At 43.2% G+C, this 24,887-nt stretch overlaps 1 protein-coding gene across 2 annotated transcripts in view; it reads left to right on the forward strand.

The window, feature by feature from the left end:
* The first annotated feature begins 723 nt into the window (after positions 1–723).
* gpr179 (G protein-coupled receptor 179) overlaps positions 724–24,887 on the forward strand; it is a 34,800-nt gene continuing 10,636 nt past the window's right edge. For both annotated transcript variants that reach the window (XM_040004238.1, XM_040004239.1), the window contains exons 1-6: positions 724–2,977; positions 4,151–4,259; positions 15,784–15,880; positions 16,615–16,835; positions 17,126–17,194; positions 24,031–24,140. In XM_040004238.1, the coding sequence (XP_039860172.1) occupies positions 2,061–2,977; positions 4,151–4,259; positions 15,784–15,880; positions 16,615–16,835; positions 17,126–17,194; positions 24,031–24,140 (1,523 nt within the window). In that variant the 5' untranslated portion in view covers positions 724–2,060. The remainder of the gene's footprint in view (positions 2,978–4,150; positions 4,260–15,783; positions 15,881–16,614; positions 16,836–17,125; positions 17,195–24,030; positions 24,141–24,887) is intronic.

A 24,887-nucleotide genomic window follows, 5' to 3' on the forward strand; every position in this document is an offset into this window, starting at 1 on the left:
ATGAAGAGGGGGATGGATAGACTTAAAAGCAAGTTCTAGGCTAAGTCACAGCAAAAAATTTTGACTGCATAATTTGATAACTGAACGCAAATATTGTGTAGGCTGAATCTGGCATAAATTTGCATGAATTCCAGAGTGGATCTGTACCGTTATGTTATTGTAGGAGCGTGTTCAGATATCAGTTATAATCACGCAATGTTTCAGCCGAGAAGAAAAACAATCTGAGCTGGTAAGGCTGAGTTCACCCCAGTGTTTTATCAATTTCTTCTTCAAAAAACAAAAAACAAAAAACTTGCGAAATCAAAATATGCAGTGCATGTGTGTCCCATCATCATCAGGGATTCCCTTGTTACTCTTCACAGTGCACAGTGTATTGTTTTAAATGGTCTTTAATGGCTTTCAGACAGATTACATCTGTTGGACTGAAGAAAAAGTTCAGATGTGACAACTTCTAGTGCCTTATTAGCTGCGCACTTGTACGTGCATGAAATGATTAATAACATTACCAAGTAGATAAGCTAGAAGAAAAACGGTAGGTATGAATGTGACTCATGGTGTGTTAAAGCTTCATTTCATCACTGCACTTGTCGTTTGCGTGTTTTTCTATATGCACGAGAACAGTCTGACTTATTGTGTTCCTCAAGCTCGACTGCACCACCTTCGCTGTTCTGCAGTGAAGTCCCAAGGAGGGTGTGTGTGTGTGTGTGTGTGTGTGTGTGTGTGTGTGTGTGTGTGGCTCACAGTTGAGGAGGGGGCTGGGGCGGGAGATTCTCAGAAACTGGTTGCCATAGTCACCAAAACTAGTCTTCTTGCCCGCATTACTCCTCCCATCATACATCTGTGTCGCCTTTTCTTTCATCACGCTTCTCATACATCTTTCACTCAGCAGTGTGAAAGACACACGATTGTTGCACCAGTGTTATGGTATTTGCGAGCTCCCCCACCACACACAAAAACTAACAAATGAACTCATGCGCCTAAACAGAGAATAAACTCCCTCATGCTGCAAAAACTTAGAAACAAAAAAACTGAAGTATAAGTGTGGAGGTTGTTAACACTTTACATCCTGTGGCCTCCACTGTGTGTGTGTGAGAGAAAGAATGCTCGTCTTTCTCTCGTGTACGAGGGGTTAATCCAACCATCCAGCCAGTAGAGATATTTTTGATGGATGTCCAAATGCAGCAGAGCTTAACCCTCATCTCTGACTGAATGCATCATCCTCTGCTTTGTGAACACGCACGCACGCACGCACACACACACACACACACACAACAGATGTACCACTCTCATCACCTTTAAGCACTGGTGAGGGTTTGTCAAAACGGAGGGGGGAGTTCGGGGCTGAATGAAAGGAAGGGGAGGACGGAAGGCGGGAGGCAAGGAGAGAGGGAACGACGGTAGAGAGGGGTGGGACGAGCATCATGAGCTTCCACCCGACGGGCTGGAAGCTCTGTGGAGCAACAGATAGCAGAGCGGGAGGCAAAAGAAGAAGGGAGAAGTCTGCTCTCTCTCTCTTAACCCCTCCATCTCTACAACATCTCTCCTTCTCTCCTCCTCCTCCCATCTGACGCAGGGAGCCCCAAGTTTGAGGTTTTTCCTCTCTCCTCCTTCTTGCTGCGCACACTGCGTTTTCTTTGCACTGGTGATTGTAAAGCACGAGAAACGAAGACTGAGCGCGACGGCACGCTAGAGACACCTTACGGGAAACAGAAATGCGGGGATTGCTCCCCTCGTCAGTTTTATCCTTGCACCACCACCGAGGACTCGCAGGTTCAACTACATCTTCGTGTTGACACGAGCTCAGGCGTGCATGGTTCCGTGCGGCGCACAGATGGAGCTGTGCGCTCCGAGTGTGAGTGAGAGCTCAGCAGCGCGTGTGGCAGCGTTGTTACCGGATACCTGCTGCTGCAGTGCCTCCCAAATGTGAAGATGAAAAGTTCAAAACAACATGTGACGGGTTATCACTTCAAAGGAAATCCAAAAGGGGCAAAGCGTGCTTTAGCTGAGTGACCCCTTCAGTTACTTCCCCCCCTTTTTTTCTTCATCAGCGTGCGTCCAGGATGGATCCCGTCTGGCTTCTCCTCCTGCTGCCATCCGTCCTCAGAGCGCAGGTGGCTTCAGATTTCCCATCAGGCGTCACAGTGGAGACGACCAACAGCACTGAGTCATTGACAAACAATACAAGAACTTCAGAAAACTCCACCAGCCCCTCCACTTCCTCCACTGCTGCAGAGCCTTCGGGGTTTTCCACTTCAGAAGCTCCCACCGAAATAGAGGATGACTGGTCACCGGCAGAGACATTTCTGTACACCGGAGACCCCTCGACTCTGGTAGTGGGCCGTTGTTCACGGGCGTATAGCACCCGTGGGCAGATGGGACCCCTGCCCCTCAGCTTCACTGCCCCCCTCAGGCCAGCTATGGATGCACTAGCCAACACTGCCAACTTTCTTAACATGATCTTCCAAGCTAGTGACCTGCATGAGAGCACGGTGCAAGAGGATATGGAGTGGTACCATGCCCTGGTCCGTGCCCTTCTAGAAGCTGATGTGCTCATCCGGCGGGCCCTGTTTACGTTTGATGCTGACCCAACTGCCCAGGTGCCGCAGCTAGTGCTCCATGCAACTCGCAGCCCAATGGCTAAGGTGCAGACAATCATCCTCCAGGACTTATCCAAGGCATGGGAGAGCCTGCACCCACCTGCCCCTGCCCCTGATGACAGCTGGTTCAGAAAACTGAAATTCCCAGAGTCCAGCCAGCCAATCACAACCCTGTCCAAACGAGTGCTCCTCAATGACCTCAATACCTTGGACACACCTAAGTGGGGGCAGGGTGACAGCTATGTGACCAATCGCAGTGGGGTACGCTGGGATAGTGCTCCTTTTCTGGACTGTATGGATGAACGCTTTGTGCCTGGCTGGATGCTCACACTCTCCACCTCCTTCTTTGGTCTCAAGCCTGACCTGACACCAGAATTCAGGTTAGGGCCTGCACACATACAAACAAACACGCACAAAGCAAGCAATAACAGTCAGATAAATACAGCCACACACATAGAAGTGACACCTCTGATGATGTCAGTAATTATAGAAATTTGGTTGGTTCACTTTAAAATGTTTGGTTTGGGAATGTTCATTCAGTTTCCTAGTAACCGTCTTAGTAATGATGTGAATCCATTGATCTGTGTGATGAGCTGTCAATCAGTGGTGCCAATGACATCTTCCAGTCATAAATGCTATTATACGTTTTGTATTATGAACAGAGAAATTTGCATCCACATTGGGAGCACTTTTTTCAGTCCTTTGAATACTCTTAGTAATGTGAGGGTATTAAAGAAAAACATTTAAGTCATAATTTTTTATGCAAAATCATGCCTAATGAGACCATTAACGATCTTGTTGCATTTAAACACCTGTTGTATCGATTGGTCACTGTGAGCAGAGTAGTTTAAACAAAACTCCAAGTCCATTTTACCCGCTGAAAATGACAGAAGCTAGCACTCTGAAATGAATTTACAATAACACTCGTGTTTGAATGTGTTTGAAGAGTTTAATTAAATATAACATTTGAAATAGAATGTCTTGCATGGTCAGGCAAAATGTGCAGTAGCAATTTAATTCAGTTTAACAGGACAAAACACAGACTAGAGAGAAGTCAAAAGTTATTGACCTGGAACAGTGGGATATAAACACATGGGGAGTAAAAAAAGAGGGGAATGCAAGAGTGGTACATCATGGGAAGTCCCCCAGCAGCCGTAGGCTATTGCAGCACAATTAAGGCATGGCTCAGGGTTACCTGAACCAACCCTAACTGTAAACTTTACTAAAAAGAAAAAAAGTAACTTTAAAGGCTAATATTCAAAGTGTCTGTCTCCTGAGAGAAACTGGAAGCTGGTTCCACAGCTTTGCCATGTTATCTTCTCTGCCTTAAATTCTACTTTTAGAAAGTCTAGGAACCACAAGTAAGCCTGCGGTCTGAGAGGGAAGTGCTCCATTGAAATAATATGGCACGGTGAGGTCTTTGGAATATGAAGATGTATGCGGAAAAAGAAGAGACTTATTCTAAGTCTGACCTCATGTGGAGCCACTGTTGTTTCTTTGTTTTGTCACACATCTGTGACCCACTCCCCCACTGTCTGTGTGTTCGGCTTTAGAGGTGTGATCCGTGTGGATGTCAACATTCAGGACATTGACTTGGACCAGTGTGCAACAGGGGAAGGCTGGTTTGCTGATACTCACCAGTGCAACCGCACCACCATGGAGGTAAACACAGTGTAGACCAGGGACTGAAACTACCTTTGAGATAGCGACAGAAAGTCAAGATTTTGTGTTTTTTGTTGCTTTTAGTACACACAACCAAATTGCCATGAAAAATGGCACCAGTATTAAAGATTTTGTTGTGACGATCCCTGAGATTTCATCTGGCACTATTAGCATCTATCTCAATATACATGCCCTGACAGATAACTGAGCAAAATTGGATGAAACTCCATGGCTTTGGTGATGTCATTCCATTTTCATTTTTTTGGTCAAGGTTAAATTTCAAGGACATTAATATGGGAACATAAGGAACATTGGATAGATTGAATTGTTTTCGATAGAACTGTAATTGCTGTACATACTTTTTAAAACCATGGTACCTGCAAACCTACAGTACATTATGACTTAAAAGGAACTGCTAGCATGCTAGCCAATAAATATATATGGTGACAATGTTAAACTTTCTCGAACATCTCTAAGTCAGCACGTGAGTATTTTTATTAGGAACATTTTAGCACATTGCCTATTATACTACATATTGTAAGCAATATTATTCCAGTATGATCTTAACATCTGGACCACAAGGCAAGAACAAGTGTTGTTTATTGTTCATGAATCTAAAAGTGTCTGCCACTTCTACTGCCATAGTAGGGTAGTCAGTGTTTCATCATTAATCATAGTCTTACACAAAATATAAATTTTAAATGTCACATGGGATCAGACGGGGGTTTTTTCTGGAGTTTTGAGATTATACGTATATTCATTGGTTTAAACATCCTTTCACGTGCTAATTGTCTCCTTTCTCTTTTGAGGATGAAGCCTGAAATATTTACTAGATCATTCAAAGTAAGGAGAAAGAAAGGACTGTGAGAGGTGGAACTAGGTGATGCTACATTGTACATACTGTACAGTACCTGCACTACACCAGAGTACCAACAATAGTAACAGGGCATTAGAAGAAGCCTCTCAGCCTTTATACTGCCTCATGTGGTTGAATTTTGAAAAAAAGATATCAAGATCATGTGTGCATCCACTGCTTGATTTCTTTTTAGAGATTTCTTTTTAATGTGAGGCAAACAGCTTGGTGTTTGAAAGGGAAAATTTAGAAATTGAAAGAGGGGAAGATATGTCCTGACATAGCCTGGTGTTGATCTCCGAATCACCTCCCACATCTCACATTTGTTCAGTGATTTGGTTACAGCAGAGCTTTTATTTCACTTCCCGACAGCTGTTTCTGCATGTTTGAGTAACAATTACTCAAACAGTTACTTAAAATGATAAAGACTGATAAGAACAATTTTTCTGAGGTTGTATTGTAAAATAAAGAAATAAGTAAAATACATTTTATTTATTCTTATTTCCTGTGTTGTATGCTTTTAAACATGACTAAAGTTTAGAAGACTGAGGTTGGCATATGTAAAAGTTGTCATGGTCCTGAGTCTGCCGACTCAGTCTTTTGTGTTTCTTTATGCTTTTGTTTATTCTGAGTATTTATTCTGTTATGATTTGCCATTTGTTAGGTTTCTGTTCTGTGCCTGCCCTGGTCCCACTGTGTTCTGTCTGTCTATGGTGTCACACTGTCTGTTTGTGAATCTGTCTGTTTAGTTCAGTGTCTTGTCTGGTTCTCTGTGTCTGAGTTTCCTGTTTTATTCTGAAAGTCTCTGTCTCATGTGAGTGTGTTCAGTTTACGTTTCCCCTGTCCCGTCAGCTCTGATTTCTCCCAGGTGTGTTGCCCTCCTGTCCCTCATCCCCTGATTACTGCTGTGTGTATTTAAGCCCTGCGTGTTCTCCTGCCTGTTGCTGGTTCATCTGTATTTCACGGTGTCCTGTTCGCTCTCTGCGTCTCTCTGCGTCTCTCTGCGTCTCTCTGCGTCTCTCTGCGTCTCTCTGCGTCTCTCTGCGTCTCTCTGCGTCTCTCTGCGTCTCTCTGCGTCTCTCTGCGTCTCTCTGCGTCTCTCTGCGTCTCTCTGCGTCTCTCTGCGTCTCTCTGCGTCTCTCTGCGTCTCTCTGGTTTGTTATTTAGTTTTCCCAGTTTAGTTTTCTTTAGTCTTGGCAGCCGGGGATCAGTCTGCCACCGGGAGGAGGCCCCGGGGCAGACCCCCGGATAAGCTGGAGGAGGTGGCTGGGGAGAGGGAGGTCTGGGCTTCTCTGCTTAGGCTGCTGCCCCCGCGACCCGGCCTCGGATAAAGCGGATGTAGATGGATGGATGGATGGTTTTCTTTAGTTTTGTCATCCCTCATTGCCTGTCTTGCCACTACGCCACTTTGTAAATAAACATCACTAGCACTATCATCAACTGCCTGCATTTTGGGTCCTTTCTCCCTCCAACACCACACGGCTCGCCTCGGCAGCCGTGACAAAAGTAATCTCTGTGAGTCAAAAGCTCTGACTTCAGACAGCTGTTGGAGAGTTTTGTCTAATTTTGGGACTCGCCTTCTGAGCGAAAGCAAAACTAACAGACATAAAATAATTTCCTAAAGAGTTATTATTAGCTGAAAACCTGGCATGTCTTGGTGTGACTTGGTGTGCAGTGTGTCCTTTGAGGAAACTGAACAAGTGGAGGAAAAAAAAAGTGGCAACTATCTACAGCAGATAAACCGTGTCTGAAAGTCGTGTCCTAGGAAAAAATCCAACAAAGACCTGACACAGGATCTCAGGACGCAGGGCTGAGAAAAGGTCTAACAGCACGAGTCTACTGCCATCTGTAAAACACAGTGGAGGCTCTATCATGGTTTGGGTGTGTATTTCAGCCAATGGTGTTCTTGTCAAAACTGTTGTGTGTGTGTCATGACATGGCTGGTTACCTGCCTTCTGGCTCCCACACACCCGGCGTCAATCACACACCTGCTCCTGATGACCTTGTTTGGTTGCTTCATAAAGATGCAACAGAGACTCAGTCTTCACTGGGTCATGGCTAGAGAAACAGTGCAGCATGTCTCCTAGCCTTGCTGTTGCCTGCCTGCGAAATAGATTCTTACCTTCCTGTTTTTGTGCCCAGGATTACCTTTCAAGATGTGAAGTAGTGAGCTGGTTCTTGTGTGGATTTGGGAGAAGATTGGATAGTGTTAGGACTTTGAGGAAACCTTTGAGGAGACTGGACTGTTACTACTGTTCACTACCTTTCTGTTGTTTAAGAGTCACTGTAAAGAAATGAGCTGACGTTCACTTGGAGCCCTGCGTTTGAATCCTTCTTCTACTTACGTCTCCTTGACAGAACGATCCAACCTAGAGGAAGCAGCCAGATTCAGCTTGGTCAGGCCCAGCTGTATCCACAGATGCGAAGAAAATGTTTTGTGGCTGGTGTCTGTCTGTATTGCGGTAACAAAAGCGCCTTTGCAGCAACTTCTCTGGTGCGGCTGAAAGGCTGTGTCTGGCACGGTGTAGATTCTGACATCTTTCTGATAACTCCTTCCTACTCCGGCTCATGGTTCTGGGTAAAATCACCATCGATTCCCAAATTTAGTCACTCAAAGCTTTTATTAATTACAGAGTGGGATAAAATTTAGACCTCCTACCCGGAGCACCTTTGCCCACCAGCCACTTACATAGTCTGTCTAAACCCCAACAAGAAGCCATGGAGAAATGTACCACAGTGTCTTACTGCTGGTATTATCCTTCCATCGTCATCTCCCCTTAGTGCTGGGTTTTTCTTCATCAAGAAAAAGGATGAAACACTTCGCCTCTGCATAGATTTCCACAGCATGAACAAGATTACAGAAAAAAAAACCTTACCACTCCTCACCTCAGCATTTGGACTCTTTCAAGGCGGCACTATCATCACAAAACTGTAGTCTTCCAACTCTTTTCATCTGGTGAGAATGAGAAAAAGACACGAGTGGAAAATAGTGTTTAGTATGCATCCTGGCCACTTTGAGTATCTGGTTTGACAAATGCTCCAGCTGTGTTTCAGGTCCTGGTTAATAATGTCCTAAGGGACTTCATTAATCATTTTGTGTTTGTGTACCTTGATGATATACTGATTTTCCCAAAGCCCCTGCAGGAGCATGAGAAACATGTCTGTCTGGTCATCCAATGCGTCTGTGTAAAGGGAGAATGTGTCTCATGCTGACTGTGTCTTTCTTGGGCTTCACTGTTGAGAGAGGGCAAATGAAGGCTGACCTGGTGAATGTTAAGGCCGTGGTAGACTGATCAAGGCTAACTGCTCTCACCTCTCCGAGGCACATGTTTCAGTGGAGTTCTGCAGCCCGAGCCACATTCGACAAGCTGAAGCAGCTCTTCACCCACAGCAGTTGTTCTTGAACAACCCAATCTGAGTGAACAGTTCATTGTGGAAGTGGACATCTCAGATTCTGGAGTTGTTCTCTCAAAGCAGGATTTGGGTAAGATGCATCCATGTGCCTTTTTCTCTCATTGTGTCATCAGTGTTAGTGACCGGGAGCTGCTGGCCATAAAGTTGGCATTGGAGAAGTTTTCCTATCTGCAAACCGCAAAATACATAGATTCCCGTCAAGCGAGGTGGAGTCATGAACTGAAATTCGCACGGAGGCGGGACCCAGAAACAGACACAGGGGTAATGCAGTAGCCGGAGGAAGTGGGAACAGCTTATGGGAGAGGCTGTTCTAAAACACCGCAATTGGACCCACGGTAGTACGCAGGGCCAGGGAAATGGGAAATGGCAACGAAGGAAGTGAGCCTTGAATCCAGAACAGGATGGTACGGAGACTAAACAACATGAGTAGCCGGTTGCGCTGGTTTAAATAGTCCCTTGTGGTTAACAGTGAAAGAAGGCTCAGGTGTGAGGCAGGCAGCTCCGCCCAAGAGAGTAGCCAGTGCACCATCCTGATGACAACTCCCCACAGCTGCTCCCACGGACCATGATAGGTGGGCTTTGGCAGAGGATTGGATTCTGTGTGGATTTTGAGGAAACCCTCAAGAGCCTGTACTGTTCCTACTATTTTGACCTTTCTGAACTGGTATTTAAGAGTCATTGTAAATAAATGCACTGGCGTTCACTTGGGGTTGGCGTTTGAGTCACTTCTACTTACATCTCCTTGACATCTAATGTACAAATATGGAATAAAGGCGGCCATACCACCTTCTTTCCATTAACATTTGCATGTTAATGTAACTCGTACCAATTTCTCATTTTCCTTGCAAAATATATAGAAATGAGGGATATCTCAAGACATATATATACACTATTGTGTATCTTCTCCAATATACAGTAGGATCTAGTGTTGCAGTTCCACATAATAATGTTGTGATCTTAAGCTCTCAGCTCTTATTCCAGTATCGATGATTGTTCCAGTACATGTTCAATAACAAAGACATCTAAAGGTGAGTTGGGGTACATCTTACATAAACAAAACAATGAAACAAAGATGTTCTGATAAAGAATGCCCCACTTCTCATTACTCAATTTAAGCTCTAGGTGTTTTTGCCATGTAGTTTTAAGTGGGACCAAAGACAAAATATAATTGGCTAACAGACAACTACAATGGAATAGAAACATTTTGAAACTGGAGCACAGACTATGATCTTAGATGCAGTGATCATTTTTATCTGCCGAGTAGCTTTTCATCAGCAGATAGGGCTTCTCTGCTGTCTTCTTAGATGTTGACGTTTTTCTGCTGAGGTTATTTTTCTAGTTACTGTTTCTAATGTAAAGAACACACTCTGAGCCCCGACCTAAAGCTAATATGGAAAACATGTCTGTTTATATTCTTTTTAGTTACATCTTGCATGCACACTCTAAAACGTTTGTGATCTCCAAAAGGTGTAAGCCCTGAGTGGTGGTGCTCGTTACTTCATTTTGGCCTCTTAAACTGTTCTACCTGCTGCACCCCGCCCGTCCAACGTTGGTTTCTCTTTTCCCTGCCAGGCTGTCTTTGCAGACCCATCCTCTACCTCTCATCTCAGCCATCTATTTAAAGATGGCTGTTCAGGGTGGCAGGCTGCAGGATGATCTGATGGATTATTGAAATAATCCAGCCCGCTGACATACTTCCCTTTTATGCACTACACTCACAGAGGTCTGAAACACAAGAGCAGAGCACTCTAAAAAAAATCCCCAAATCCACATGGCACCCTTTGTCTCGTCCTGCATTACCTGGCTCGTACTGGGTCATCCATTTCTTCTGTCCTGGTTGTCCAATATCTGCTTTGTTATTGGCTTGTAATCTATCACCATATCAAACCTCATAATAAATAATGGTCAGTTGGAGTGGGAAGCCCTCTCCTCCAAACACAGCTTACAGTGGACAGAGGTTTTCTGTGTTGACTGTCCTCAGCTGTCCTCATCTTTCTGTCGCTCCTTTTTCCTTCGTTACTATCTGTGGTGCTTTTAATGTGTGTGATCCAGTACAACGGTGTCATTTTGCTCTTTGAGAGATTCCCTGAAAATGTGCAGTTATTCCTTTTTAAAATTCTAGCCCGTTTCTTCTCTGTCATCTCTTTTTTTGGGGGGGGGGGGTTCCCCTACACAGGCTATCATGAATTAGTTGTAGGTGAAAATTTGACTTTAAATAAAACATTTGCAATACCAGTATGATGTTTTTAAATTGATTTGTGCATAGAGTTATCATTAAAACACAACTGATTGTTTACTGTGTATAATTTGACTTGGGCTGTGTATATGCACTTATGTAAGGTTTTACTGGAGAGAGGACCTAAGTACAGGATTGAAAGGTTAAACAACAAAAGTTGATCGTTTGTCATTTATACTTGATTTGCTCTTATGCTAGAATAACCCTCCTTTTATCAGCCATTAAGTACCACACTAAAACACAGATGATGCTAACTATTCACACAAACATTGAATTTTGCTACAACAAATACAGTTATTGAAGCAAACTTGTGATGTAAACTTTAAGAACAGCAGAGGACTTTTTAGGACAGTTCAGCAGTTAATCAGAGCCACTGTATGCAGTAATACTTTATATTATGTTAGGTCAAATGTCAGGCTATTACTATAAACACTGATGAAACCCTGGGGCTCTGGGGAAGCCAAGAGGCTGTAAAGCTTTAGAAGTGGCTGGTAAGTTTCAGCTTAAACGTTACAGAGTGAATCTACTGATTTATTACAAATATCTGCTTGAGATGTGCTGTGTATAATCCACATCACATTAATGTTCAACCTGTGCCATTAGCATCTGATAAGGGAGCTGTGAGTTTATATATACAGTACGTGTGTGTGTGTGTGTGTGTGCGTGTGTGTGTGTGACTATTTGCTGTTGAACAGGATTTCTCTAGAAAAGGATAATGCTCTCAGTTGAGGCATTATGTATCCATTTAGCTTTTAACTTAGATTAACACGCGGCATCCGTGTGTGTGTGTCTGTGTTTGTGTGTGTGTCTGTGTTTGTGTGAGTGTGTGCATTTGTTTCTCTGTCCCAGCTGAAGCTAAATTGAAGCTAGCATCAGAGGGAAATAGAGTGAGAGAGAGTAATGTGACCCTGTTTTTAATGTGCTGCTGTTTCATATCCTCACAGGTCAACATGATTTTAACCTGAGACACATAGTCTAGTCTAGCTTTGTTTTTTGGCTCCCAGCTCTTTTTGTTTTCCCATCTAAACATGATCTACTTTCATGTTTATGTCCCAAGATTATTAGATGCATGTTAATGCCACCGCCTTGTCTATTTTCTCTTTATAAAACACATATTATGGCTCAGCAATACTATATAAAATCTGTGCCACAATTCATTGTCAGAGTGAAAATTAAATCAAATTTCACTAGCTGGGACCACATCCTCGGAAACAATGAGCAAAGAGGGATGAGGAACTGGTGCTTTTTATATATATATATATACATATATATAGGTAGAAGCACCAGCAGCTGGATAGCGTAGTGGTTAGACTACACGCCTTTGGAACAGAGGATCGCAAGTTCTATTCCTGCCTGGAGCGTTTGTATCCAGTAAGGGTCCTAAGGCTAGACCCCCTATGCTAAGCAAGCCTACCGCAGACATGAGCGAGACAGATAAATATGAAGGCATGCCGGCTCGGACGTCTCCCGGATCAACAAGGTCCGCGTCAGGTGTTGAGGAACCTGGGTATTTGAGGTTTTTTATTATATATATATATATATATATAAAACACCCAGCACGCCCCTGCGGGCGGTTTATCCTTCAAGCTCGGGTCCTCTACCAGAGACCTGGGAGCTTGAGGGTCCTGCGCAGTATCTTAGCTGTTCCCAGGACTGCGCTCTTCTGGACAGAGATCTCCGATGTTATTCCCGGGATCTGCTGGAGCCACTCGCCTATCTTGGGAGTCACCGCACCTAGTGCTCCGATTACCACGGGGACCACCGTTACCTTCACCCTCCACATCCTCTCGAGCTCTTCTCTGAGCCCTTGGTATTTCTCCAGCTTCTCGTGTTCCTTCTTCCTGATATTGCTGTCATTCGGAACCGCTACATCGATCACTACAGCCGTCTTCTTCTGTTTGTCTACCACCACTATGTCCAGTTGGTTAGCCACCACCATTTTGTCCGTCTGTATCTGGAAGTCCCACAGGATCCTAGCTCGGTCATTCTCCACCACCCTTGGGGGCATCTCCCATTTTGACCTCGGGACTTCCAGGTTATACTCGGCACAGATGTTCCTGTACACTATGCCGGCCACTTGGTTATGGCGTTCCATGTATGCCTTGCCTGCTAGCATCTTGCACCCTGTTGTTATGTGCTGGATTGTCTCTGGGGCATCTTTACACAGCCTGCACCTGGGGTCTTGCCTGGTGTGATAGACCCCAGCCTCTATGGATCTTGTACTCAGAGCTTGTTCTTGTGCTGCCATGATTAGTGCCTCTGTGCTGTCTTTCAGTCCAGCTTTGTCCAGCCACTGGTAGGATTTCTGGATATCAGCCACCTCCTCTATCTGCCGGTGGTACATACCGTGCAGGGGCCTGTCCTTCCATGATGGTTCCTCGTCTCCCTCCTCTTTCTTGGGTTTCTGCTGCCTGAGGTATTCACTGAGCACTCGGTCAGTTGGGGCCATCTTCCCAATGTATTCTTGGATGTTCGTTGTCTCATCCTGGACTGTGGTGCTGACACTCACCAGTCCCCGGCCCCCTTCCTTGCGCTTAGCGTACAGCCTCAGGGTGCTGGACTTGGGGTGAAACCCTCCATGCATGGAGCTTTCTTGTCTTTATGTCAGTGGCTTCTATCTCCTCCTTTGGCCAGCCTATTACCCCAGCAGGGTACGTGATCACGGGCAGGGCGTACGTGTTGATGGCCCGGATCTTGTTCTTACCATTCAGCTGACTCCTCAGGACTTGCCTGACCCTCTGCAGGTACTTGGTGGTTGCAGCTTGTCTAGCGGCCTCTTCATGGTTCCCATTCGCCTGCGGGATCCCCAGGTACTTGTAACTGTCCTCTATGTCTGCAATGTTGCCTTCTGGTAGTTCAATCCCCTCAGTTCTGACTACCTTCCCTCTCTTTGTTACCATCCGACTACACTTCTCCAGTCCGAACGACATTCCAATGTCATTGCTGTATAGCCTGGTAGTGTGGATCAGTGAATCGATGTCTCGCTCACTCTTGGCATACAGCTTGATGTCATCCATGTACAGGAGGTGGCTGACAACTGCTCCGTTCCGTAGTCGGTATCCGTAGCCAGTCTTGTTAATGATCTCACTGAGGGGGTTCAGGCCTATGCAGAACAGCAGTGGGGACAGAGCATCTCCTTGGTAGATCCCGCACTTGATGGTGACTTGTGCTATGGGCTTGGAGTTGGCCTCTAGTGATGTACGCCACATCCCCATTGAGTTCCTGATGAAGGCTCTTAGGGTCCCATTGATCTTGTACAATTCTAGGCATTCCAGTATTCAGCTGTGGGGCATTGAGTCATAGGCCTTCTTGTAATCAATCCAGGCAGTGCACAGGTTGGTCAGTCTGGTCTCGCAGTCTCGGCTGACTGTTCTGTCTACCAGTAGCTGGTGTTTTGCGCCTCTGGTATTCTTGCCAATTCCTTTCTGTGTCCCGCTCATGTATTAACCCATGTGCCTGTTCATCTTAGCCGATATGATGCCTGACAGGAGCTTCCATGTAGTACTGAGGCAGGTTATTGGTCGGTAGTTGGAGGGGACCGGTCCCTTCTTGGGGTCCTTGGGGATCAGGACCGTCTGACCTTCGGTTAGCCATTCCGGGTGTCTCTCGTTAACTAGCAGCTGGTTCATTTGTGCTGCCAGACGCTCGTGGAGTGCAGTCAGCTTCTTTAGCCAGTAGGCGTGAACCATGTCGGGCCCTGGTGCTGTCCAACTCTTCATACTGGAGACCCTTTCTTGGATATCTGCCACTGTGATGGTTACTGGACCCTGTTCAGGGAGGTCGCTGTGGTCTGCCCTCAGATCCACTAGCCACTGAGCATTGCCGTTATGGGTTGCGTCCTTCTCCCATATGCTCTTCCAGTATTGCTCCGTCTCCGGCCTTGGTGGTGCTGTTCTCTTATTGTTCCCTTGCCACTGAGAGTACACCTTTGCTGGTTCTGTGGAGAACAGCTGGTTTATTCTCCTGCCTTCTATCTCTCTGGTGTACCTCCTCAAGCGGCTGGCCAAGGCTGTGAGTCTTTGCTTGGCAGTTTCCAAGGCCTCAGGTATGGACAGCTTGCTGTATTTCTTATGCACCTTCTTTGTCGCACCTTTCTGCAACTCCGTTAGTTGGCTAACCTCCCTCCGTGCTACTTTGATCTTGCCCTCTAGCCTCCTTCTCCATGGAGGGTACTGCCCCTTGTGGCTGTTCAACTTGTAGCCAAGCATCTCACTGATCACTGCTGCCGTATTGTAGATCAGCTTGTTAGTGTCGGTAATCGTGGTTGTAGGTATTGTCCGTAGTGCTGCATTAACATCATCTAGCAGACCTTCTGAGGGTACTTCACGTAATCTTGGTAACCGGCTACGGGGGATCCAGGTTTCAAGCTTGGCCATGATCCTATTTTTCAGGTCAGTTCCTCTCGCACTCAACGATCCTTCTCCTATCACACTTGGGGCTATGAACCCAATCTTGGGTGGGGGTGATGATATCTCCCCCCTGACCTGGCGTCCTGACTCCTCCTTGCCGTAGCATTTGTGTTGTACCTCGTCAATCTCTAGCTGTGAGAGCAGTCCCTTCTTTCGAATGTTGGAACACTGAGCTACTAGTTGTTTCGCCGTCATTGTGGATGTTGGGTATCGAAGAATCCATAGGTCCCTCATCCCATTCATGTAGCCCCTTCCGCCGGGGTTACTTGCGTAGTAGCATTCCAACAACACCCTGTTTTCGTCTCTTGCCCACCGATGCCTTCTTGTTCCAGTAGCCCACTTTTCGTCAGGGTGCCCTGGTTCCTCAACACCTGACGCGGACCTTGTTGATCTGGGCGACGTCCGAGCCGGCATGCCTTCATATTTATCTGTCTCGCTCAGATATTTATCTGTATCTGAGCGAGATATTTATCTGTATATATATATATATATATATATATATATATATATACATATATATATATATATATATATATATATATATATATATATATATAAATATATATATAACAAAAGAAAGGAAGAAAAACAAACACTCCGTGTTTCTTGCAGTGTATTCCCGTTCCAGGCCGGGGCTTTCGATTGGGTCAGTACTGCTGTCGCTGTAAAGAAGGATACTACAGCCCTGACGTATCGCCTCAGGACTCAGGTAAGTCAACAGATATTAAGTAATCTGTTGGTTTAACTGTGAAACTCCCTGGAGGTTGCTGCCTTAACTTTGACCTAGCAGCTCTGTCTATTGTTTTATGTCCAGATTGGGGGGGGATTTACAAAAATCAAATCTAAAAATATGTTTTTCTTTTTTCGGAGGGTCATAGTTGATTGACCACACTGTCAAAAATTGACCACTGTCACTTACTTGTATTATACAAAAAAAAAAAAATGTGTCAAATGTGTCATTTTTCTTTTTTTTCTGCTTTTGAGAAGCAAAGATATGGACATTACTTTTATTTGTTTTGCATCAAAGAACAAGAAATTGATGGTAAAGTGCAAACTGTGCCCAGGCGACGATCAACTATCCACTGCTGCTAACAAATTAACTCTTTTCAAGCATCTGCAAAGGCAGCAGGCTACCAGGTCTCTTTAGGCTGGTTTTCATAGCAGTCAGACCGTTTAAATCATAGATGCAGCCACCATGACAGCACCCATTGGTTTTGGACCATCTACAACAACAGGAATTGTGCTAATTATTAAACCAGATCTTTCAAAGTCAAAATTCAAAACTAAAAAAGATTATTTCAAAATTAAGATGAATCGTTTAGACCCAATCTATGCAAACCTTTAACATACTGTTTTAAGCTCCTTGAGGAGGTTGCATGTATATGAGGTTTTGCCATGGCTTTGTGTAGGTTGAATAGATGTGTGTGTCTGTATGCGATGCAGATGGAGCCCCTGTGAATGAGAGTGACAGCAATGGTATGTGTTACCCGAACATGCCCATCTGTCTCCCCTGCTGGCCGGGCTGTAAGAGCTGCCAGGACGGTACCCCATGCTGGGTGCAGGAGGACTGGCTTCTTAGGTCTGGTGTGCTCGCCATCCAGGGGGTCTTCATGCTCCTCATTTTCATCAGCATGCTGGTGGCCTACCGGCATCGTCGCAACCGGGTGAGTCACATCTTTTGGCTTAGCAAGGCCACCATATAGATCATGTTTAGATGGAAGGTTGACGGTGACTGCTGAGCCAAATACATTATGTTAAAAAAATCAATCCAGTTTTTATTCATCATCTTATTGTATGAAACTTTTAGTCTGATAATTAATCCTAATCATAAAATCAACCGCAGATGCAGCAGTAGTAGTAGCATAATCCACATTACATTAATGTGTATTATATTCTGTAGTACTGTTTGCAACAGCTTCTCATAATAGCTGTTCCTCTCCTCCTCCACCCGCAGCGGATCCGGGCTTCTGGCCTGCTGCTGCTGGAGACAATCTTGTTCGGCTCCCTGCTCCTCTACTTCCCGGTGAGTTTCTGACCGAGCCAGCCGACTGAGAGCCCCACAGATTAGAGCTCTTCACGGATCACTGCACAGCTCCATATCTTAGATTATGTGACAATGGACGATTTGTAGGGAGGGTGAATGGGTTGAGGGCGTGTATGAGAAATGCGAGGGCGTGTTCATCGTCGGCACATTTCATAACCTCCCTCAGCTCCGGTCATAGATTATCAATCAATCTTTAGATTCATTTTACCAATTAAAGAGGCGTTAACATAACCCGGATGTGATTTTTTTCTTTTAATCTATCTGAAAGTGTCAGTCAATTTGATCTACAGAGTGATTTAGTGTGTGCAGAGCTGGTCCTGTGCTCCGCATTACAGATGATTTAGTTTAATGTCGAGTGTGTGAACATGTTAATGGATTCTGGGCGTGAATTTTGAGAGTATAATAGAGCAATTATTCACTTCATAAGGTGCTTTGTATTTGGTGGTTGCATTAGATTGTATATGTAAAAAGCAACATGATCATATAATACGTGTGGATACAAGCGGCGGAAATGAGCTTTCTCTGAAGGGTGGCTGGCCTCTCCAACAGAGATAGGGATAGTTCGGCCATCTGGGAGGGGCTCAGAGTAGAGCCGCTGCTCCTCCACATTGAAAGGAGCCAGTTGAGGTGGATCGAGCATCTGACAAGGATGAGATGACTCATGACACGCTGGAGAAATTATATCCCTTGGCTGGCCTGGGATTGCCTTGTTGTTCCCCCGGACAAGGTGAAGGAGAAGGCCGGGAAGAGGGAGGTCTGGGCTTCTCTGCTTAGGCTGCTGTCCCCGCAACGGATGGATGGATGATCATGAGACATGAGACAATCCTAATTCTGAAACAGGATTTTTCTTGGCCTTTGATTTGGAAGAGGCCAAGCTTTAGCTGAGGTGTGGTGAGATGGTGGGGTAGCATTGCTGCCCTGCATTCTTGAAGTGTGGGGTCCAGGGTGCTTGCAGTCGCGGGTGCTGGCTCTGGACTGGGTGACCGGCTTCTTTCGGCTGGCTGCTTCCTGGGGTCATGGCAATTCTGGAAAGTCGCAGGGCTAATACAAAGAGACAGACAACTATTCACACTTACATTCATACCTATGGGCAATTTAGATTCACCAGCTATCCTAACCCCACTAACTGCATGTCTTTGGACTGTGGGAGGAAGCGAGCCCACACAAACACAGGAAGAGCATGCAAACTCTTAAAAAAAATAAAAAGGATAAAATAAAAAGAAACTGGATATCAAGATGAGCCTATAGAGAGTTTATAGAGCTCCTCTTGGCAAAGTAAATGTGGATGCAGACCATATGCAGCTTGTTAAAGCTGTAGGCAGGACAGCTTAAAAAACAAAACAAAATGCTGACTTTAACATTTGAAGAATATTTAAGTGATGATCTTCAAAGCTATTTATTTTTTACAGTGTAATATATAGGACACATTCATTTTTAAGATTTATTGAATCTGCTATCCAAAAGTAAGATGTGTAGTGGATTGCAGTGTTTTGCACACACAGTTAAGTGGACCTATTATGTTATATATGCTGTTACAGTGGTAGGTGCTTCTATGAAACAGAGTCATCTTACAAGTAATCCATGCAAACAAAAAGCTCAGGATTCAGGACTCTTGGCTCTGTGTGATGTCAATAAGAAGGGCGAACCCTGCAAATACAGAAGCCCCTCCCCCTCGATTCAAACCTATCGATGATGGGCAAACTAAAATATAGTCAAGTCATCTCACCTTTATTCAGATAGCAGCCTGCAGGTATATTTGGTATCCATTTAAGAGCTAAATAATAATAACAATGCCAGTAATAAATGCAAATATCATAAATGTCAATTTACGTGAATAAGTACTTGTAAATGTAAATGTAGATTTAATGTAATAGAGGCAGATGATCTGCGGTTGCAACCCTTAAAGGGAGCAGCTGAAAGAAGAAAAAGAAATGTAAATGCAGAGATACATGTGTCAGTTCATTTTGTGTAGAACTATACAAAATGATGATGCAGATGAAAGCATGGAAGGCAAGAATATACAAACATGAATACAGGATATATTTCAGTTATGAAATTAAAGATCTAAAACCTGCTGTGGTGACGTAAGAGGTGGAAGCAAGACTGGAAATGAGCAAATATTTGGGATCATGTTGTGTGAGGGTTTTTTTTTTTATTCAAAGGTGACCTGCAGCCCACATAGCTGACTGTAGTTCTGAAAGCCCCAGATGAAAGGTCAGAGTTCGGTCTGTCATCTCACTGGGGTGTCGCTGAAGTAAAGTTGCCATTTCATCTACAAATAAATCCCCTGCATGAAGGAAGGTTGTTGACCATCCCACCAACATACTCAAGCTGGTTTTGAAATCCACCATGACCCGTTAACGTAGCAGGATTTTCTAATGTCAACAAAAAAAAGATCAATATGAGTGTCTCGGTGTAGTAGCACCTGTAGTAGTAGGTACCTTTTGGCTACTTAGTAACTACTTTTTAGAGAACAACAACTGTTGTCCCTCTGCACTCATTAGTTCAGCTTTATAAGAACAGCAGCTTTATTTTTATATTAATGAACTGAACTGGTTTTATTGAGGAGGATTTGAGCTTTATTATTGGATATCACTGGCATCTAGAAGACATCAGGATATCTGTGTTCTCATTTTTAGCCTCAGCTTTAAAGTCATTTTTTGAGTATATAGTTAATAAAGACAATGTCAGATCAGAGGAGAGCTTGGTTTAGAGCCCCATGATGCAAATCTGCACTGGAGAACACAGGTTCCCAATAAATAATCACTGGAGTTACTGGATTATTGGATTGATTCATTTATTCTGTCATTGATTGTTTTATTTTGCTCAGCTTACTCACTGCACTATATCTTTGGGTTGACCAATCACATTATTTCTTTCTGCTGTGCAGCTCCATCTATAACAGAGACCCCAATCTGTGTTTGTGTGCTGGCCATTTATACTGATTAAACGGGCCTTCCTGCCATGACTTTTGTTCTATAAGTTGTCACTCTAAACAGTTTATTCTGTATAAGCAGTTTGAACACAGTGATGTATGTTTGCATTTACATTATCACAAGATATAGATTATGCTCTTATCCTGAGTGGCTGACACTGTTTTGCTCATGCTACCATCACAGCAAAGTGATTACAGTCAGGTGTGATGTGCGCTTATACGGACAGCAGAGGCATCAGTAAAAACAGATGTGGTGTGTGTATGTATACACTACCAGTCAAACCTTTGGACACACATTGTCATTGAAGGGTTTTTCTTTATTTTCATGATTATTTACATCATAGAAGACTTCAAAACTATGAATGAACACATATGGAATTATGTAATAAACAGTGTGAAGTGTGAAACAACTCAAAACGTGTTTGAAATTTGATTAGATCAAAATAGCCACCCTTTGCTTTGATTACTGCTTTGCACACTCTTGGCATTCCATCAATGAGCTTGATGAGGTCGGCACCTGAAATGGTTTCCCAACAGTCTTGAAGGAGTTCCCAGAGATGCTGAGCACTTGCTAGCCCTTTTGCTTTCACTCTGAAGTCCATCTCATCCCAAACTATCTCAAATGGGTTTAGGTCAGGTGACTGTGGAGGAGCTGCATGGTAAGGAGCTTTCTTGTCTTTATGTCAGTGGCTTCTATCTCCTCCTTTGGCCAGCCTATTACCCCAGCAGGGTACCTGATCACGGGCAGGGCGTACGTGTTGATGGCCTGGATCTTGTTCTTACCATTCAGCTGACTCCTCAGGACTTGCCTGACCCTCTGCAGGTACTTGGTGGTTGCAGCTTTTCTAGCGGCCTCTTCGCTGTCGGCACCTGAAATGGTTTCCCAACAGTCTTGAAGGAGTTCCCAGAGATGCTGAGCACTTGCTAGCCCTTTTGCTTTCACTCTGAAGTCCATCTCATCCCAAACTATCTCAAATGGGTTTAGGTCAGGTGACTGTGGAGGCCAGGCCATCTGGGGCAGCACTCCATCACTCTCCGTGTTGGTCAAATAGCCCTTACACAGTCTGGAAGCATGTTTGGGGAACTCAAAGTTTTAGCAATTTTGTGGACTGACTGACCTTCAGTTCTTAAAGTAATCGTGGACTGTTGTTTCTCTTTAATTAGGTGACTGGTTCTTTCCATAATATGAATTCTAACAGTTGTCAAATATGGCTGTCAGCTCTGTACCAACCTGACTTTTGCACAACACAACTGATGGTCCCAACCAGAGGCGGAGCCAGACATTTGAAACACCTGGGGCTTAGCCCTAAAGGGTAGTATGCATGTGGGATTTTTTTTTTTTTTTTTTGGGGGGGGGGGGGTAGAAATGACTGAAAGATTAATAGGCTGTGTTTTGAGTTTTGTTCAAAAAAGAATGACTTCATATAGGAAAAAATATATATCACATGTGCAGGACACCTTAAACTAGTTTTTTAATTAAGCAGCGAGGCAGAACAAACTCGGGGCTGTATCAAGACACGAGGACTAAACCCCAATTCAACCAGACCCAGAACTGATCCAGAATTAAAACAGGACTACAACAGTTCAAAATCAGGACTACTTGGGATTTAACCAAGACCGAACCAGAATCAGAACTAGATGATAGCAGCACTAAAAATCATCATAGACCTGCACTACACTTATTTTTTAATTCTACCAAAGTCCACTATTTAGATTGAGAAAAGTTTATATAATTATTCAGCCTTGTTGTGCAAACAAGCCTGCATAACTTAATAAATATAGAATTTGAAAAATAACAAACATAAAAAGAAACACTAGGTACGAGATACATGAGGACCTATGATACGGTGATACTTTTGGTAAACAACCATTTGACTAACATGTGTGTCTCACCTGCTCTTGTTCATCTCTGTTCTGTCCTCATTCTCCTCTCTCTCCCTCTCTGTTCCTCTCTCTCCCTCTTTGTGCTGACAATCATCAAATATACAGATATTTACAAACTCTTCAGATAAAAACACTTTTTTAATTGTAACATCAAATCAGACTAAATGTTTATTTTTTTAGATTGATAAATATAAAAAACGTATTTGTTAACTTTAAGAGTAAAGAGAGAAACTGTCTGTATTTCTTAATTGCAAATGGCACCAAATTGCATTCAAACTGAGCCACACTTATGGAGCTCCACAGTTCTTTTCCTGGTGTTTTGGTTGACATCTCTTGATTTTCCCATGTTAAAGAAACAGGCTCTGTGTTTTGCCTTATATGCATCCACAGCTGTGCCACCAGTTTACTCACATGGACTCTACTAACCTATCAGAAGCTTCTTCAGCTCAGAATGGAATCTCTGGAGTTTCTTATTAATTAACAATAAACTTAGTGTACATGTACTCCTAAATTTGATGAAAGTGATAAAAATAGACAGCTCTGTCTCTCTTTATTCTGACATTTAACTAATTCAAAAGATATTTCAATATTTATCTAAAACAAAAGTTTACTCTAAATTGATGTTGTACAGTAAAAATGTTTTATGTTTTATCCATAAAGTGTAAATATCTGGTTACAAATGTGAATATCCTGCTGTGTACTCAAATCCCTCTTGTTTTGCATAGAAATATACTGAACAACATACAAAGCATAATATATAAAATAACATTTACCTGAGTTTTTTCTTTGAAAGAACCCTCGAATGTCCATTCTTATATTTCAGTACATAACTGAAACCGATTTAGTCGGGGAGGGTAAGAACTGAAAATATGAAATAAACACACGTAAGCTAAGACTCTCTAAAAAAAATTGCATTTGTTCGGCTTTTCATTTCGCCATTTGTTGATTCACTTGAACAGCAAGTAACGTAATATTGGTCAAGTGATCAGTTTGATATCAATCTTTCGTGATGCACCGTCATATTTACATTATTTGTACAGTACGAATGATTTGCTTTGGTACCTGGTCCAACTTAAGCTCTCCTTAGTATGGCTGGCTCCGTTTCTCCAACAGCGCACTCACAGGCAGCAGCTGCCCCGCCCCCTCCCTCAGTCGCTTAGTGCCTGATCATACCAATATCAGGGGGGATTCACGCACAGTCGTAAATTCCCACAGTGTGCACTATGTGCTTCGAATATTGCTTGCACTTTTTGTTTTATACAGTTGTCAGCCAGACATCTAACTATGAAAAAATTACACTACAAAACAACCCGGGCTTAAGCCCAGTAAGCCACCCCCACGCTCCGCCCCTGGTCCCAACTCCTTTAAGAAGGCATGAAATTTCACAAATGAACCCTGACAAGGCCCACATGTGAAGTGAAAACCTGTTCAGGTGACGACATCATGAAGCTCACTGAGAGAAGGCCAAGGATTTGCAGCGCTGTCAGCAAAGCAAAGGGTGGCTACTTTCACGAATCTTAAATATAAGAGATATTTAGAGTTATTTATCAATTTTTTCTTTGCTACATAATTCCATATATCTTGCTTCATATGTCCAATGTCTTCAGTTTGTCAATGGGGAAAGTATTAAAAAAAAATAAAGAAAAAACATTAAATGAGAAGGTGTGTCCAAACTTTTGACTGGTAATGTACATACAGTGGTGTGTTTACCTCCTTCTATTTTTTGATAAGTTTGTCACACTTAAATCTGTTAGATTATCAAACAAAATTGCATATTAGACAAAAATAAGACAAGTAAACACAAAATGCAGTTTCTAAATGAAGGCGTTTATTATTAAGGGGAAAGAAATCCAAAACCTACATGGTGAAAAAGTGATCGCCTCCTAAACCTAATAACTGGTTGCGCCAACTATCTATACACCAATAGAAACTGTTGGTTGGTCGTGTATAGCTGTAGTTTTTCTTTTACTAAGCATTTCTTTCTTTGTCTCTGCAGGTCTTTATCATGTACTTCAGGCCAAGCACCTTCAGGTGCATCCTGCTCCGCTGGGTGCGAATGCTTGGTTTCTCCATTGTCTACGGCACAGTCACACTTAAGATGTACAGGTAGGTTAGCACTGAGAGTAGTCGATACTAACATTTAATGTAGTTAAAATTAAGTGCTTCTGTTTAATACCTTCTCCTTAAACATCAAAGCACAGTGGTTAATGGCTTTGAATAAATGCTAAATTTCTTGAAAAATACATGAACTTTACTGTAAAATATTTAGTTTATTTTACTGGAAGATATTTTGTATGATCTTTTTCTGAGTGAGCTGGAAGGAAATTAGGCCTATTTATAAATCCACAACTGCATTCAGTTATAATTAAATAACATTTGGGTTCAGTGATTATCTACAAATATAAATCTCATATCAAATAATATGAAATTGGTCATATTTGTCATATATTTTATATGTTTTGATACAGACACTATTTGTGGTCAAAGAGCAACTTGTATACGATGGTTTCCACATAACATAGTATTTTTATTTATTATTTAAAATTGAAAAGTTAATTGAGTTTTTGGAGTACTGGGAGGACAATAGATGTCTGTTTTGTTTTGCTTTTTAGCAAACAAAACTATATTATAAAGAGACTATAAAATGATTCATTTCAAAACTAAGTTAAACCACTTGCCTTTAAGACTGTGTAATTTTATGGGGGGAAAAGAGCATGTTCCTCTTGAATTTATATGCGTATACTTATCAGCTAAAGTTTGCTAACTTGTACACCCAGAGTGTACCATAAATGGGAAGACTATGTTTCTGATTTCTGACCTTTCAAATAAACATTGAGTGATTTATTGTGGATT

This window comes from Simochromis diagramma, unplaced genomic scaffold (assembly GCF_900408965.1).
Source record: "Simochromis diagramma unplaced genomic scaffold, fSimDia1.1 OVJJ01000565.1, whole genome shotgun sequence".
In the NCBI taxonomy this organism is placed as follows: domain Eukaryota; kingdom Metazoa; phylum Chordata; class Actinopteri; order Cichliformes; family Cichlidae; genus Simochromis; species Simochromis diagramma.